Consider the following 16,956-nt stretch of genomic DNA (forward strand, 5'->3'; position numbering starts at 1 on the left):
GGATGAGTCCCTCGGGGCTCGCACGGGCCCCGGCCTCCCTCGCCGGGCGGGGAGTCGCGCCGGAAGTCCGAGCCTGCGCGCCGGCCAGTGAGCCGCCGAGAGCGCCCCCTCCGGCGGGACCGGCTGTCCCGGCCCGGCTGCCAGCGCCCGGGTGCCGCAGCCCGGCGGTGCACCCGCAGGGGCTCCCGGAAGGGAACGCGACCGGGCCGCGGAGGGGCCGTCAGAGAAAGCGCGTCGGTGGCGAATCCCGTCTCCCCGCGGACGGCTGGGGGCGGGCCTCGGTGCGCACCGCCTTCCAACCATCGAGACGACGCGGCGTACGCCGCCGCCGGAAGTTCCGGGAAGTGGGCCCGGAGGCTGGCCGGGGCTTCCGGGCGGGGCGCGCGCCTTCCTGCGGCTAAGATGGCGACCGAGATCCCCGAGCCTCCCAAAGCCGAATTGCAGCTGCCGCCGCCGCCACCTCCTGGGCATTATGGCGCCTGGGCTGCCCAGGAGCTGCAGGCCAAGTTGGCAGAGATCGGCGCTCCGATCCAGGGTGAGGGGCACGAGACGTCAGGAGGGGGCTGCGTGGGCCTGGGGAGAAGCGGAGCCCGGTTACCCGGGAGACCCGGGGGCAGGGGGCGGAGGCGGGCTGCTGGGCCCTGACCTGGCTGGTCCGGCTTGCCCCTCTGATCCTGAGCTTTGCTCCGCAGGGAGTCGCGAGGAGCTGGTGGAGCGGCTGCAGAGCTACACTCGCCAGGTAAGTGTTGGCGGGACGTCAGGATAGACCGGGCTTCTTTAGTGGGCCTTCAGCACCCCTCACGCCTGTATTTTCATTCTTCCCTCGGCACACCAAGCAGAGGCTTGCCATTTTTTTCTTGTTCTTGCCCTTGCCAGCTTTATTGTTATCATTTCTGTCTATCTTGGGCTTCTCCAGCGCTCAGTCCAAGACATGCACTGGTAAATTTTGTTGAATGAATGAGAGAGAATGTAACTTAGGGGAAGAGCTCCTTTGGGACTGACCTAGAGTCCTCTTGTCTCTTTTGCAGACTGGCATCGTGCTGAATCGGCCGATTTTGAGAGGGGAAGATGGGGACAAAGCTGCCCCTCCTCCCATGTCAGCACAGGTAGGGAGTGGTTCTGCTTTATAAGATCCCTTCCAAGCCCCTCCTCTCACATGCAGTGTACTTGGGATGTGTAATAACTAGCAGATGGGACAGGGAAGAACAGAATTGGAGGTTCTTCAGTGCTGATACTTGTCTTCTTCTCAGTGTCTGTTCCCCAAATTCTGCCTGTCATTTAAGATTCAGCTTGAATATCTGGAAGCCTGATTTGATCCTCCCTCACCCGAAAGCAATCACTCTCTTCTTTGCCCTCCCAGGTCACAGTTCCCGTGTCATTCAGGGAGACATAGAGGGCTCCCTGATTTGATTTCATATTCCGTTAATTTAATAAGTCCTTGGGGTTTGCATTTCCTCTGCACAGTGGTTTCTATTTATTTAAGTTCTCTCAACTTCCATATTTTTTCTGATTCAGGATTTGATTCTTTTTTTCTAAAGCAGCGGCTATGACCTGGGATTCATTGATCTCTGTGTGTGGGTTGGGGAGTTCTTAGATGGCATTCAGAGGTGTCCTCCAGTCTCCTGGGATTGTATGCAAAATGTGTTCATATTTTTCTAGGGAGACAGTCAATAGCTTTATTTGGCTGGTGCCCCAAAGTTAACATTCTCTTCTCTTATACTGCTGTGGAGTGTGTTCTCTGATATGGAGCAAGGACTTTGTGTCATTTGACTTTGAATCCCAACACCTGGCTCATGGTAGATCCCCAACAAATGTCTGTGGAATGAATAGATAAATGCTTCCTAGTTCACGGTCATATTCTCTCCACAGCTTTCTGGCATTCCCATGCCACCGCCACCGATGGGACTCCCCCCTCTGCAACCTCCTCCGCCACCTCCACCACCTCCACCAGGCCTTGGCCTTGGCTTTCCTATGGCCCATCCCCCAAATTTGGGCCCCCCACCTCCCCTCCGTGTGGGTGAGCCTGTGGGACTGTCAGAGGAGGAGCGGCTGAAGCTAGCACAACAGCAGGCGGCGTTGTTGATGCAGCAAGAGGAGCGTGCCAAGCAGGTAAGGCAGGTAAAAACCTGGGCCTGGGCCTCATTAGGTCCCCAAAGGGGGAGTGGAATCTCAGCGAGAGCTGGATCCTGGGGCCAAGTCTTCTGGGAAGATCTGGACTAGAGACTAGAACATAGGCCCTTGGCTAGAAGAGGATCTCAAGAAGCGAGAGTTGTGGCAGAATGGCCTAGTGGGGTATTGGCATTGGTTTGAGCTTGTTTTTTGTGGTTTTGTTTTGTTTCTTAGCAGGGAGATCATTCACTGAAGGAACATGAGCTTTTGGAGCAGCAGAAGCGGGTAATGCCCCTCCCTGTAACCTTTGACCTCAACATCAAATTCATTGACTATCACTTATTATGCTTAGTGCTCAAAATGAGGTACACTATTCATGTTTTTCTTATAGGTTAACTCATCCGTCACTAAGTTTCAGTGTTTCTCAAAGAATTCTATTTCTCCCATGCAGGGGTGGGAAACCTACAGTCTTCTGATTTCAAGATATTTCTTTTTTAAGCACCAAAGGAGGCAAGAAAAGCTTCATCTTTCTCTGCTGCACCCCTTTTAATAAAAGGATTTGTTCTGTAAAACTTGGATTCAGTCAAAAGGCTGCACTTAAAGATCTAGAAGGCCACATGTGGCCTTAAGGCTGCAGGTTCCCCACCCCTGATTGGTGGACTATGACCTATGGCCCGTTTTTGTATGGCCTGTGAACTAAAAATGGTTTTTATATTTTTAAAGGGTTATAAGAAAAAAAAAAAAAAACTCAAGCCAAGACTATGTGACAATCCATACAACAACCCCTAAAGCCTAAAATATTTACTGTCTGGCTCATCACACAGAATGTTTGCTGACGCCAGGTAGTCCTACGCGACATCATTCTAGGTATCCTGAAGAAGTCTCTGGGCTAATTTAGTCATTTGTATTGTTGTTAGACAAAATATGATGAGTTTAAGTTTGGGGATGTTATGTGAGATGTTTGGCCCCAGAGGTGTGTTGTATCAGTTGTTACCCAGTGGATTACTCAGGAGTACTAGAAAGAAAGCATGAGAAGCAACAAGTATGGAAATAGGTATGAAGTGCTGTCTGTGCTCAGAATGTGCTGGATGTTGAGGGGTAGGTATAAGAAAAGAACTCAAAAGGTCCTTTTATATGATTTAATCTTCTGGGGAAGAAAGCTGTCATTGGAAAAGAGAAGGTAGTGTTTTCCTTGGCGTTAGTTCCAGGACTTTTCCATTGTGATGAGAGGTCTGCTCCATTTGGATCTGCAGCTTGGGAGTGTGGGGAAGGAGGGAACGTCAGAACCTGAGTGGTTTCTGATTATTCTCCTTGGGCCGATTAACCCAGCCGAGAGAATGCATTTGCCAGGGGCTGCCTGCCAAACGCGTGTTCAAGCTGTTTTCACTCCCACTTCCCTCCCCCAGGCAGCCGTGTTACTGGAGCAGGAACGGCAGCAGGAGATTGCCAAGATGGGCACCCCTGTCCCTCGGCCCCCACAAGACTTGGGCCAGATGGGTGTGCGCACTCCTTTGGGTCCTCGAGGTGAGTGAGGCCCTGGAATGGAAGGGGAGGGGCAAGGAAGGTGACTTAAAAGTTTACAAAAAACCCTGCCTGGTTTTTTTTTTTTTTTTTTGAGACATGGTCTCTCTCTGTTGCCCAGACTGGAGTACAGTGGCATCATCATAGCTTACTCCAACCTCAAATTCCTGGGCTCAAGCAATCATCTGGCCTCAACCTCCCGAGTAGCTGAGAATACAGGCGGGTGCCACCATGCCTGGCTCGTTTTTAATTTTTTTTGTAGAGGCTGTGTTACCCAAGCTGGTCTTGAACTCCTGGCCTCGAGTGATCCTCCCACCTTGGCTTTCCAAAGTGCTGGGATTACAGGCCTGAGCCATAGCACCCAGCCTAAAAACCTTTTTAACTATCTATAACATTTTAAAAAGTGTGCATGTTGTAAATGTACAGTTCAGTGAATTTTCACAAACGGAACACAATGTGTAACCAGTACCTGGACCAAGACCCAAAACATTACCAGGAACCCAAAAGCCTCCTAGGCTCCCTTCTCTTCACCCCTTCCCCTGAAGAGTAACCATCACGGTGGCTTTCGGCAAGGGAGGTGGTTTTTTAGATAGTTGTTTTGCTTCTTCTGATGTTGTATGTCTTTATCCCGTCTCTCAGTGGCTGCTCCAGTGGGCCCAGTGGGCCCCACTCCCACTGTTTTGCCCATGGGAGCCCCTGTTCCTCGGCCTCGTGGTCCCCCCCCACCCCCTGGAGAGGAGAACAGAGAGGTGAGACTGATGATTTCTTCCTAGGGACAGGAGATTGGTGGTTCAGATTGGGGCTATTTCTGGATTTTTAGAGAAGGATTCTATGTGAAGATGGGGGACTTAAATTCTTGGGGGGAGGGAGAAGCCCTACTTAGTTAAAATATATTTAGGGTAGGGCAGAGGGACTGGGGAGACATTTCTGGGGCAGAGTTCTGGGGTTCCCCCTGAGGGATGCCGGACCTCCCTGAGTCCAGCTGGCGTAGCCACTGTGTGCTGCTCCTCACCTGGCCAGCAGCCTTTCTACTAGGAGAGGTGGACATCAGAGGGAAAGGGCACTGCGATTCCCCTCCTCTGACTGGACGGTCTCTGGCAGATGGATGACCCCTCTGTGGGCCCCAAGATCCCCCAGGCCCTGGAGAAGATCCTGCAGCTGAAGGAGAGCCGCCAGGAGGAGATGAACTCTCAGCAGGGTGAGTGCTGGGGTGTCCTGAGGCTGCCGCGGCAGAGCCTGGACAGGCCGAGGCTGAGTCCTCGCTCCTCCACCCCTTCCCCGAGGAGGGTTTACAGAGAGAGTGGCTTTCGGGAAAGGTAGGTTAATGTGGCCGAGTATCAGGTCAGTGGCACCGAGAAGAGACTCTGGTCACCACCGTCCTTCCTTACAGAGGAAGAGGAAATGGAAACAGACACTCGCTCATCCCTGGGCCAGTCAGCATCAGAGACTGAGGAGGACACAGTGTCCATATCCAAAAAAGAGGTATGCACTCTAGGAGGCCGAGGCGGATAGCTCGAGGTCAGGAGTTCGAAACCAGCCTGAGCAAGAGCGAGACCCCGTCTCTACTAAAAATAGAAAGAAATTAATTGGCCAACTAAAAATATATAAAAAAAAATTTAGCCGGGCATGGTGGCGCATGCCTGTAGTCCCAGCTGAGGCAGGAGGATCACTTGAGCCCAGGAGTTTGAGGTTGCTGTGAGCTAGGCTGACGTCACGGCACTCTAGCCTGGGCAACAGAGTGACACTCTGTCTCTAGAAGGCATGCGGGAGACAAGGCTTGGGTGCTAAACACCAGCTGTCAGTGTTTAGGGAGCAGCAGCTGCTGTTTTGTGCCAGTTCCTGTCCTAAACATCTTGAGATGTTTTTCATGTAATTGCCCTTTGGATTCTGAGTACCGTGCACACCTACGTTTTACTCCTGAAAAAGCTGGGGTTCTAAGAGGCACACAGCTTGAGAGGGACAGAACTTTGGAGTCTGACTGAGGCCCCTTCCCGAGACTGCCTCACGGGGAAGAGTCCGGGCATTGGACTGTCGGGGACATTGAGTGAGGAGCTTGGGGTTGGGAGGCAGGCACGACGCCTAGATTCTCCAACCCAGCTGGTGTGTCTTGTCTCGACAGAAAAACCGGAAGCGTCGGAACCGAAAGAAGAAGAAAAAACCCCAGCGGGTGCGGGGGGTGTCATCTGAGAGCTCTGGGGACCGAGAGAAAGACTCAGCCCGGTCCCGGGGCTCTGATTCCCCAGCTGCCGATGTTGAGATCGAGTATGTGACCGAAGAGCCTGAAATCTACGAGCCCAACTTCATCTTCTTCAAGAGGATCTTTGAGGCTTTCAAGGTACGAGGAACGGCGCTCTGAAGGGAGGGGGCGGGGACGGGGTGAGAGAGGAGGCATCTTTCAGGGCTGGGGTTCCCATGTGGTCTGCCTCCTCAGCTCACTGACGATGTGAAGAAGGAGAAAGAGAAGGAGCCAGAGAAACTTGACAAACTGGAGAATTCTGCAGCCCCCAAGAAGAAGGGCTTTGAGGAGGAGCACAAGGACAGTGACGATGACAGCAGTGATGATGAACAGGTCAGGCCCAGCCCTCGTGGTGGGGAACGGGCTCTGGGCACTGGTGGCTAAGATTCATCCTGAGAGGGACTGTGGGGGCAAAGTCTTGCGGGGCTTTGGTGGCTTAGTCTTGAGGTGGTCAGGGTAGTTTGATTCATGCCTCAGTCTTGCTCAAAAGAGGTGCCTGTTCTGCTCTAGGAAAAGAAGCCAGAAGCCCCCAAGCTGTCCAAGAAGAAGATGCGCCGGATGAATCGCTTCACTGTGGCTGAGCTCAAGCAGGTGAGGCCCGAGACCATCTGGCAGGCCCTGGATAGAGACCGGCGGGGAGACCCCATCAGGAGCCCCTGGAACCCCACAGTGGCTTTGCTTTGGGAGGTGTCGAGGAGGTCTTGGAGCGGTTTGGGTGATTCGGGCATGGGTTTATTGAGGAAGAGAAGGAGAGCTTTAAACCTGAGAAGTTGGGGCTTTCTAGAGCCGTGTTGCTCTGTGTTTTCTAGCTGGTGGCTCGGCCTGATGTCGTGGAGATGCATGATGTGACGGCACAGGACCCTAAGCTCTTGGTTCACCTCAAGGCCACTCGGAACTCCGTGCCTGTGCCACGCCACTGGTGTTTTAAGCGCAAGTACCTGCAGGGTAAACGGGGTATTGAGAAGCCCCCGTTCGAGCTGCCAGACTTCATCAAACGTACAGGCATCCAGGAGATGCGGGAGGCCCTGCAGGAAAAGGTAGGGTCTGGCTGGGGCTCAGACCTGCCCTTGGGGACCCCCGCTGTTCACAGCAGCCTCCTTCAGAATTGGAACCTGGTTCCCAAAACCCACCTACTTTTACTGTCTCATTATCCTTTTGTTTTCCTCCCCCTCTCTTCCTCCCCTGCCTTTCCTCTGCCAGCTCACCTGGTGACTCCTTTCCCTGATGTACTTTGTGGCTAGAGATTCATGGTGGTTGTGTAACATCTTAAATGTAAAGGTTTTAATTAGGTACTTAGAACAGTAATACTTGCCTGTAGTGCAAAAATTTGGCAGTCACAAAAGAACCCGGGAAGTCTCCGCCTTCCAGTTAGACTCTAGTCAGCCAGTCCTCTCCAGAGACAACTGATGAGATCCATCTCTTGATGAGATGGTTTGAAAAATAGTTTTTTTTTTTTATTTTTATTTTTTTTGTGACAGAGTCTCCAGCGCCCGGCCTGAAAAACAGTTATTGACATACATAGCTGAGGCTGATTTTATAAAATCTATCCTGTTCAGCATGGATTATGTAATTTTGGGGAGTTTGAGCAGGAAGGATTTTGATGACTTTCAGAGTGAGAGAATTGAGGTTCCTTGGATCTCTTTTGGGAGTTGGGAGCCAGATTTCTCTAATGAGGTGAACTTGGTGAGAACTTGTTAAGGCATGTCTCTTGCCATTCTCCACAGGAAGAACAGAAGACCATGAAGTCAAAAATGCGAGAGAAGGTTCGGCCCAAGATGGGCAAGATTGACATTGACTACCAGAAACTGCATGATGCCTTCTTCAAGTGGCAGACCAAACCAAAGCTGACCATCCATGGGGACCTATACTATGAGGTTCGGGAGGGGTCTGGGGGTGCCTGCTGGGCTGTGGGGCATGACAATCTAACCCTTGGTCAGAAGGGCTTTTGAAGCTGGTACAGCAGCTCCTCTGCCTTAGAATTGCCCATGACTACCCTCAGATGAGATGGAATTTGCGATTTTAAAGTGAAGTCCTTTTTTTGGAAGAGTGATATAGACCATGTCTTTGAATTGATAATACTTTGTGGTGAGTGGATTAGGGATGAGGGGCCAAGTGGCAGATGCTTTTAGGAAACATTTAATATTGGGTATGGGAGAAAAGTTTTTATTTTTTTCTGATCGTTGAAATATTAATCACCATGATGTCATGGGATTTTGGGGGTGCAAGGATCCTGGAGACCATCCTACCAAAGGCCCTCATTTTACAGGTGAGAAAGCCAGTCGTAGCAGGCCATGTTCTCACGCTGCGTCAGTGACAGCACTGGGGGTCTGGCCTTTCCCCTCAGCGCTGGCCTTTATTCCTGCCCCCGGGTTGGCCTGGGAAAGAGCAGTGAGCAGCGGAGTGGGAGCCAGGCAGCGCAGAGGGACTGTCATCCTTGTTCTCATGTCCTTTTGCCATTGAGCTCCCAGCATGTGCCTGGTGTCCACAGTACAGCTCGCTCTGCCTTTTCCTCAGGGGAAGGAGTTTGAGACGCGACTGAAGGAGAAGAAGCCAGGAGATTTGTCTGACGAGCTAAGGATTTCCTTGGGGATGCCAGTAGGACCAGTGAGTGGCAGTCAGCTGGCTGGGGAAGCAGGGGAGAGGGTGGCAATTGGGGTGGAAGGGAGAGCCGGGGATAGGGTTAGGCAGACGGTATCCTGTTCCCTTTCTCCTGCAGAATGCCCACAAGGTCCCTCCCCCGTGGCTGATTGCCATGCAGAGATATGGGCCACCCCCGTCCTACCCCAACCTGAAAATCCCCGGCCTGAACTCGCCCATCCCTGAGGTGAGCATTGTCTTTCTCTTCATTCTTGGCTGCCTCTGCTGTGTAACTGGAAGATGATCTTATTTCTTTTTCAAAATTTTTATTGACATAATATTTGTATACTATATTTCTCTTAAAAAAATAGTATTTTCTTTATTTTTTTTTTTCTTTTTTTTTTTTGAGACAGAGTCTGGCTCTGTTGCCTGGGCTGGAGTGCCATGGCGTCAGCCTAGCTCACAGCAACCTCAAACTCCTGGGCTCAGGCAATCCTTCTGCCTCAGCCTCCCGAGGACTACAGACATGCGCCACCATGCCCAGCTAATTTTTTTTTTTCTATATGTTTTTAGTTGTCCAGATAATTTCTTTCTATTTTTATTTTATTTTTTTTTAGTAAAGACGGGGTCTCGCTCTTGCTCAAACTCCTGACCTTGAGCGATCCTCCTGCCTCCGCCTCCCAGAATGCTAGGATTATAGGCATGAGCCACTGCACCCAGTCAACAGTAATGGTTCTTGTTTTTTAAAAGAGTGACATGATATTCAATCAGAATTGACAGGTACAAAGAGGAAAACAAATCACTCACAGTTTCACCACTCAGAAATAGTGAAATTTAACATTTGGTAGATATTGTTTCCAAATGTCTCTGGTAGATACATGGACAGACAGAAATAATTTTCTCTCAATGGCATCAAATTTATTCTTATTTCTAGATAAAAAGCATTAAGTTAAATTAACAGATAATAAAATCATTAAAGTGAAGAAGTAGTATTGTTAAACTTCAGATAAAAGTTTCTGCCTTTTAAGAGAAATAGATTCTACACAAGCCAGCTTTCCAAAGTTAGGAAAAATCAGTAAGAAATTGGAGTCATGTTTTTAAAGTACATGTTTTGGTTTCAGACAGCATAGACTTTACCATGAAAAATGAGGTTATTAGCATACTTCTGCTTCCTGTCTCCCTATCCTGTTGCCTCCAGATTTTAATTGCTTATTAATTTTGCTGTCTAATGCTTTCTAACATTTAATTCTATTCTGCAATCATAATTTCCAGAGTTCCCAAGTGTGTGTTCTGTACTTTGGAGTGTGACTTTTTTCTAGGGCTTCTATGTTTCTTTTGGAGCCTAGGAGTGGAACCAATGCGTGTTCCTTCTCTTGCAGAGCTGTTCCTTTGGGTACCACGCTGGTGGCTGGGGCAAACCCCCAGTAGATGAGACTGGGAAACCACTCTATGGGGACGTGTTTGGAACCAATGCTGCTGAATTTCAGGTATGGGATGTGGACTGGCAAGCTTGGTTTTACTTAATGTCATGAAGGTTAGAGGTAGTTGGTTTCTAGCTTCATTATCAGGGAGCTGGGTGTTCTGAGATTTCAAAGTCAGCAAATGGGCGTACATTCTCCTGAGATATTAGTGCAAGCTCGCCACTAGAGCGTGAGCTCTAGGTAAGTAGGGCTTATTGTCTGTGTTTACTCTTACATCCCTTCAGCTTACAAGTCTGCACATGATAGGTCCTTAATAAGCATTTGTTGAATGAATGAGTGATCTCTTTCAGACCAAGACTGAGGAAGAAGAGATTGATCGGACCCCTTGGGGGGAACTGGAGCCATCTGATGAAGAATCTTCAGAAGAAGAGGAAGAAGAGGAAAGCGATGAAGACAAACCAGATGAGACAGGCTTTATTACCCCTGCAGACAGGTGGGGGAAACAGAGTCTGCCTCTCTGAAATGGCCTATTTTGGGGGGTTTTCTCTGTACTCCAGCACTTTTTCATCTCTTTATAGTGGCCTCATCACTCCTGGAGGGTTCTCATCAGTCCCAGCTGGAATGGAGACCCCTGAACTCATTGAGCTGAGAAAGAAGAAGATTGAGGAGGCAATGGATGGGTGAGAAAACCAGACCAGCCGAGAGGGGAGGACTTTTACTTCCCTTCAGCCTCTAGGTTGGCTGGCTTAGTTTCCCTCCTTTTTTCTCTTTCTTTAACAATTATTAAACACCAACTCTTTGCCAGACACTACTCTAGGCAATGGGGAGTCAACAGTGAAAAAGACAGTTGAGGTAAACAGGTAATCAGAGAACCAGGTAATTTCAGGTGTGGATAAGGACGTGAAGCAGAGGCAACTGGGTAATGGGCCATAGAGGGAGGCAGTGGCAGGAAGGCCTCAGTGAGGAGGTAGTGTTCCAGCTGAGAGCTGAATGTTAGGGAAGAGCAGGCCACGGGGTGACCTGGGGGTAGGGGCAGCTGTAAGCCTGAGCAGGGGCAGAGGCACTCGGCTTCTTATACTCATGCATTTTGAAGCTCTATTTTTAGGTACATTAACATGCAGGATTGTTAAGTCTTCTTCATGAATTAATCCCTTTGTCATGAAATGACCTCTTTATCCATTCTGTTCTTTGTTCCCTTTTTCCTGGCTTTTTTTTTTTAACCTTTTGAATTAATGGAATGTTTCTTTATGATTCCATTTTATCTTCCTTGCCAGCTTATTAACTGTAAGTCCTTGTTTTGTTATTTTAGTGGTTGCTTTTGGGTTTATATATGCATTTTTATTGTGATCTAACTTCCCATGATAATAAAATCACTTCTGGGTAATAATAAGAGTCCTACAACAGTATACTTCATTTCTTTCTTCCCACCTTTGTGCTATTGCCATGTATTTTACTTTTATATGTGTTATAAATCCTGTACTATATGGTTGTTATTTTTGTTTAACTGGTCAGTTATCTTTAGAGAGAGTTAACTAACAATCACATATGAACCCATGTAGTTATCATTTTTAGTTCCTTCATTTCTTTGTGTATATCCAGGTTTCTATCTGGCACCATTTTCCTTTTGCCTGAAGGGCTTCCTTTAACATTTCTTGGTGTATGGGTCTGCTGGTTTTTAATTCTTTCAGCCTTTGTAGTCTTAAAACGTTCTTTATTTAACCTTCATTTTTGAAAGATTTTTACTGAGTATAGGATTCCAGGTTGACAATTAATTTTTCCCTTTCAGTACTTTTAAGATGTTGCTCTAGTGTGTTTCTTGCATTGATTCTGATGAAAAATGTGTTATTCTTACCTTTGTTCCTTTGTATATAATGTGTCATTTTTATCTGGCTGTTTTTAAGATTTTCTCTTTATTGGTGGTTCTGAGCAATTTGACTGTGATGTACTTTGGTGTGGCTTTCTGAATGTTTCTTTGATTGGGGTTTGTTGAGCATCTTGGATCTGTGGTTTTATAGGTTTTATTCATTTTAAAAATTTTTGGCCATTATTTCTCCAAATATTTTTTTCTAGTCTGTTCTTTTTCTTCTCTCCTTTGGGAACTCCAATTACACATCTGTTGGGTAGATTGAAGTTGTCATATTCCTCACTGAAGCTCTTCTTCTTCTTCTTTTTTTTTTTGAGACGGTCTTACTCTGTTTCCCAGGCTGGAGTGCAGTGGCACCATCATAGCTCACTGCAATCTCAAACTGGGCTCAAGCGATCCTCCTACCTTAGCCTCCTGGGTAGCTGAGACTACAGGTGCATGCCAACCCGCTGGGCTAATTTTTTCTATTTTTAGTAGAGACGGGGTCTCCCTTTTGCTCAGGCTGGTCTCATATTCCTGACCTCAAGTGATCCTTCTCAGCCTTCCAGAGTGCTAGGATTATAGGCGTGTGCCATGGCGCCCGGCCATGCCCAATAATTTTTGATTGAATGCTAGGCTTTGTGGAATTTACTTTCATGGGTCTAGGGTATTTTTGTACTCCTGTTCATCTTCACCTTTGTTCAGGGAGACAGTTATTTGTAAATAATTTGATCCTTTCAAGTCTTGCTTTTTGGGTTCATCAGGTGGGACTGAAGCAATGCTTAGTCCTCCTTGTTATAGGCACAACGCTCTTCTGTAAGCTCTACCCAGTGCCTTGTGAATGAGGTTTTTTATTCTGGCTAGTGGGAATCATTACTATTACCAGTGCTGAGTGAGTAGCAGGTACTGTTACTGCTAATCCTTTTGGGCGATTCTTTCCCCAGCCTTGGTAGTTTCCTCATAGGCATATGCTACCCAGTACTCACCTGAATACTTGAGGAGGACACTCTGTAGGTCTCTTGAGTTGTCTCTCTGCTGTATTCTCCAGTATTCTGTCCTACAAATTTTAGCTGCCTTCCTCTCCCTGGTCTTTCAGCTTCATCTTAACTCTGGAGTCCTCTGGGCTCTAGGTGGGTGGTGTTTGTTCTGTGGCTTAGAAACTCTCAATGCAGGATGCTGGGGCAACTGAAGGGCTCACCTTACGTGTTTCCTGTCTTACAGGAATCACTGTCTTTTGTTGCCCTATGTCTAATGTCTTGAAAACAACTGTTCCATATATTTTGCCCTTTTTTCGGTTGTTTCAGGCAGGAGGGTATAAATTTGGTTCCTGTTGAGACTTCTCAGAAGCCTCAAGCTTTGCATTTTTTTTTTTATTTTTTTTTTGAGACAGAGTCTCACTTGTTGCCCAGGCTAGAGTGAGTGCCGTGGCGTCAGCCTAGCTCACAGCAACCTCAAACTCCTGGGCTCAAGCGATCCTCCTGCCTCAGCCTCCCGAGTAGCTGGGACTACAGGCATGCGCCACCATGCCCGGCTAATTTTTTTGTATATATATTAGTTGGCCAATTAATTTATTTCTATTTATAGTAGAGACGAGGTCTCGCTCTTGCTCAGGCTGGTTTCGAACTCCTGACCTTGAGCAATCCGCCCGTCTCGGCCTCCCAGAGAGCTAGGATTACAGGCGTGAGCCACCACGCCCGGCCAAGCTTTGCATGTTTAAGGAAGAAAAAGAAGCATACTGTGGACATAGTGAGGAGGGACTGGGCAAAGGCCCAGACTGTGAACTCTTTAGGTCTTGCATGGTAAGGAGCTTGGATTTTATTCAAACGATAATCAGAAGCCTCAGAAGGTTTTTTTTTTTTTTTTGAGACAGAGAGAGTGAATGCCATGGCGTCAGCCTAGCTCACAGCAACCTCAAACTCCTGGGCTCAAGCAATCTTGCTGCCTCAGCCTCCTGAGTAGCTGGGACTACAGGCATGTGCCACCTTGCCTGGCTAATTTTTTCTATATATTTATTAGTTGGCCAATTAATTTTTTTCTATTTATAGTAGAGACGGGGTCTTGCTCTTGCTCAGGCTGGTTTCAAACTCCTGACCTCAAGCAATCCGCCTGCCTCGGCCTCCCAGAGTGCTAGGATTACAGGCGTGAGCCACCGCGCCAGGCCTCTCAGAAGGTTTTGAGCAAAGGTCTGACTAGATTTGAATGCTGTTTTAAGGCATGCACTGTGGCTCCTGTAGGGAGACTAGATTGTTACCTCTTCCAGTGGGAGAGGTAGAGATGAGGATATAGTGGTAGATTTGCTCATGTTCCCGGTGTAATCCCTGAAATTGGTGAAACTGGCAGGGGATGGCCCTTGCACCATTGGAAGGGCTGGAGTTTGGGTCATGTATTAATACATTAGAACTCCAGGCACAGCTTTGGGCAGGAACTGCTGTAGCCTGTTCTGTCTTGCCAGCTTCCTGTACCAGAGTTCTCTTGGAAATTTTCAGCCTCTCTGACCATTAGCCTTTCGTTGCAGGCAGCAGTCCTGGTCTCTGATCCCCTAACTTGGTTCAAGGGGCCCCTTAGCTCTGTCTGTATCCCTCCCAGCCTCTGTCCCCTGGAATCAGCACTGTGCCTCCTCCCCCTGACCCAATTCTTTTCTCTCATGGGCCTCCATGAACTGCAGGGGCTGTGCCCCTGGGTATCACTAAATCTCTCCAAGGAACGGGGTGGAGGTTCCACCTGTGTTTTTGGCTTCCCCTCCTGGAGACCATTTTGTCTCTTTCTTTTTTGGGCTTGACCCCATTGTCCTTTGCAGAAGTGAGACTCCTCAGCTGTTCACTGTGTTGCCAGAGAAGAGAACAGCCACCGTTGGGGGAGCTATGATGGGATCAACCCACATTTATGACATGTCCACGGTGAGCACTTGGAAGACACTGATTTGGGGGATAGGAAAGGGGGCAGAAGCTAGGGCTTCTGGGACTCTCTTGGGAGTTGACAAGGCCCTGGCCTCCTTTCCAGGTTATGAGCCGGAAGGGCCCGGCCCCTGAGCTGCAAGGTGTGGAAGTGGCCCTGGCACCTGAAGAGTTGGAGTTGGATCCCATGGCCATGACCCAGAAGTATGAGGAGCACGTGCGGGAGCAGCAGGCACAAGTGGAGAAGGAAGACTTCAGCGACATGGTGGCGGAGCATGCTGCCAAACAGAAGGTGGGTGCTTCTGTGGGTGCTTCCAGGGATTGGGCCTGGAGAGTACCTGGGGCAGGGTCTGCCTTTCCAGCGGAGTGGTGCCCTCTGGTGGTGAGAGCCGGTAGACTCCGTGCTTGCTGCCTTGGAAACCCTGCCTTTAAGAATGGTTAAACTGAGTCACAGGGAGGGAAGGTACTCATCCCAGTTGGAGAGGGAGGTAGAAAATCCAGATTCAGCACTTCCTCCACATACTTCTATGACTATGTCAGGCTGCCCACTCTTGTTTTGGGGTTCAAGGGATTGTTCAACCTGTTGTAACCTGTTTCTCTTTCTCCCTTTTAGCAAAAGAAGCGGAAAGCTCAGCCCCAGGACAGCCGTGGGGGCAGCAAGAAATACAAGGAGTTCAAATTTTAGGTCCCTGTCACACACCTGGCCCTCCTTTAGGTCGTTTGGATGTCTGGGCTTCACACATGGGTCCCCAAGAGCCACCTCGCCTGCATTTCCCAAAAGCTTGTCATTTCATGTTATCTTAGATGTGTTTTGTAAATAAAGCTGTTTCCAAGGAAAGAGATGAATATGTAGCACTTCTGATCCTCCCTCATCTCCTTTTATCCTCTTCTGCAAAAGGACTAAAATAGCCTCTTCCTGCAGTCGCTGGGCTGCCCCAGTGACCACAGGCCTGTACCGGATCAGATGCTGCAGTCAGGAATGGTGGTGGAGCCAAAGCCACGCTGAAATTGTGTGTGGTTTGCCCCTGCCCGCCTTGGTAGGAAGGCTCTGGGGAAGGCATCTCTAGGTTTGGTTTGACCTTACGACTTTGTCCTTGGGGAGTAAAAATAGCCAGCTTAGCGCCCCGGCTGGGCTGGGGAAGTAGCAGTGGGCTAGGGATGTAGGCCAGGTCGGCCTTCCTAATTGATCTTGTGGCCAGAAGTCCAAGGCCTTACCTGTGAGAGCACAGCTCAAAAACTAAGTTGTCTGAGTACATGTGAACCCGTGGTGGGTTCCAGCAACACTAGTCGCTAGGATTTTGCGGTGTATGGGGGTGTTGAGAGGACTTACTCTCTCCAGGTTTTTTGTTTGTTTTGTTTTTTTTTTTTTTTTTGAGAGTCGGTCTATTGCCCGGGCTAGAGTGCTGTGGCGTCAGCCTAGCTCACAGCAATCTCAAACTCTTGGGCTCAAGCAATCCTACTGCCTCAGCCTCCCAAGTAGCTGGGACTATAGGGATACGCCACCATGCCCAGCTAATTTTTTCTATATGTCCGACTAATTTCTTTCTATTTTTAGTAGAGACCGGGTCTCGCTCTTGCTCAGGCTGGTCTCGAACTCCTGACCTCAAGCAATCCTCCCAGAGTGCTAGGATTACAGGCCTGAGCCACCGCGCCCAGCCTCTCTCCAGCTTCTAATCCCCTGGTCCCGAGAAGTCCCCCTGACCTGCCGACTAGACTGGCCACTGCATCCCATAGGCATTTGCTGACAGTGGGGAGAGAAGTCACGTGCCGCTTTTGTGCTGCTGGAGGCTTCAATGTGGTTTCCGTGGGAGACCCGGGAGGACGTGGCTAGGCCTGGGAAGGAACAGAGTTTAGGAATTCAGAAGCAAGGGAGCGCTTTGGGGCTCTGTAAGGAAGGTTTTGGGGAGGCGGGCCTCGGAAAAGGGAGAAGCCCTGGCTCCAGGCGGCCTGGGCTCAGCTTGAGAACCCGCCCGGGGCGGGCCTTTTGGACTAGGTCCCTGAGCCGGCCCTCGGGCGGGAACCCAGCATCGCAGGCTTCGCGGTGGCGTCGGCGCCGGGTCTGGCCGCCAGCGCCCGGGAGCCGCCGGGGTCAGCAGGCTTCGGCGCAGGCGCCCACTGCGGGCAGCGGGCCGGCCCCCTCCGTGCCGCGCGGGCCCGCGGCGCGCTCCCGCGGCAGCCCCCTCCCTGCCGGGCGCGCCCCGGAACAGCGGGGCGGCCGCGTGGGTCGCGGGGGAGGGAGGGGCGTGGGACTCGAGGGCAGCGCCCGCGCGCGCGCCGGCCACAGACCCCCCCCGCGGGAGCGAGCGAGGGCGCGCGCCGCAGTTCCCCCAACCCCGTGCGAGCGCGCGCCCGGCC

General features: G+C 49.9%; 1 protein-coding gene across 2 annotated transcripts; it reads left to right on the plus strand.

Annotated features, from left to right (window-relative positions):
• Window positions 1–340: 340 nt before the first annotated feature.
• Window positions 341–15,443, plus strand: SF3B2 (splicing factor 3b subunit 2). Of its 2 annotated transcripts, XM_012757682.3 has the most exons (22): window positions 341–535; window positions 693–739; window positions 1,029–1,106; window positions 1,870–2,109; window positions 2,344–2,394; window positions 3,516–3,633; window positions 4,270–4,379; window positions 4,732–4,828; window positions 5,021–5,112; window positions 5,750–5,965; window positions 6,062–6,199; window positions 6,377–6,457; window positions 6,676–6,903; window positions 7,591–7,740; window positions 8,381–8,470; window positions 8,583–8,690; window positions 9,823–9,930; window positions 10,215–10,357; window positions 10,443–10,544; window positions 14,505–14,604; window positions 14,708–14,893; window positions 15,215–15,443. In XM_012757682.3, the coding sequence occupies exons 1-22, from the start codon at window positions 403–405 to the stop codon at window positions 15,284–15,286; spliced, it is 2,688 nt and encodes an 895-aa protein (XP_012613136.1). In that variant the 5' UTR covers window positions 341–402; the 3' UTR covers window positions 15,287–15,443. The 2 variants fall into 2 exon arrangements, with proteins under 2 accessions (XP_012613136.1, XP_012613138.1); XM_012757684.3 differs by lacking the exon at window positions 2,344–2,394.
• Window positions 15,444–16,956: the final 1,513 nt, after the last annotated feature.

Source organism: Microcebus murinus, chromosome 4, assembly GCF_040939455.1.
Source record: "Microcebus murinus isolate Inina chromosome 4, M.murinus_Inina_mat1.0, whole genome shotgun sequence".
NCBI classification, from domain to species: Eukaryota; Metazoa; Chordata; class Mammalia; order Primates; family Cheirogaleidae; genus Microcebus; species Microcebus murinus.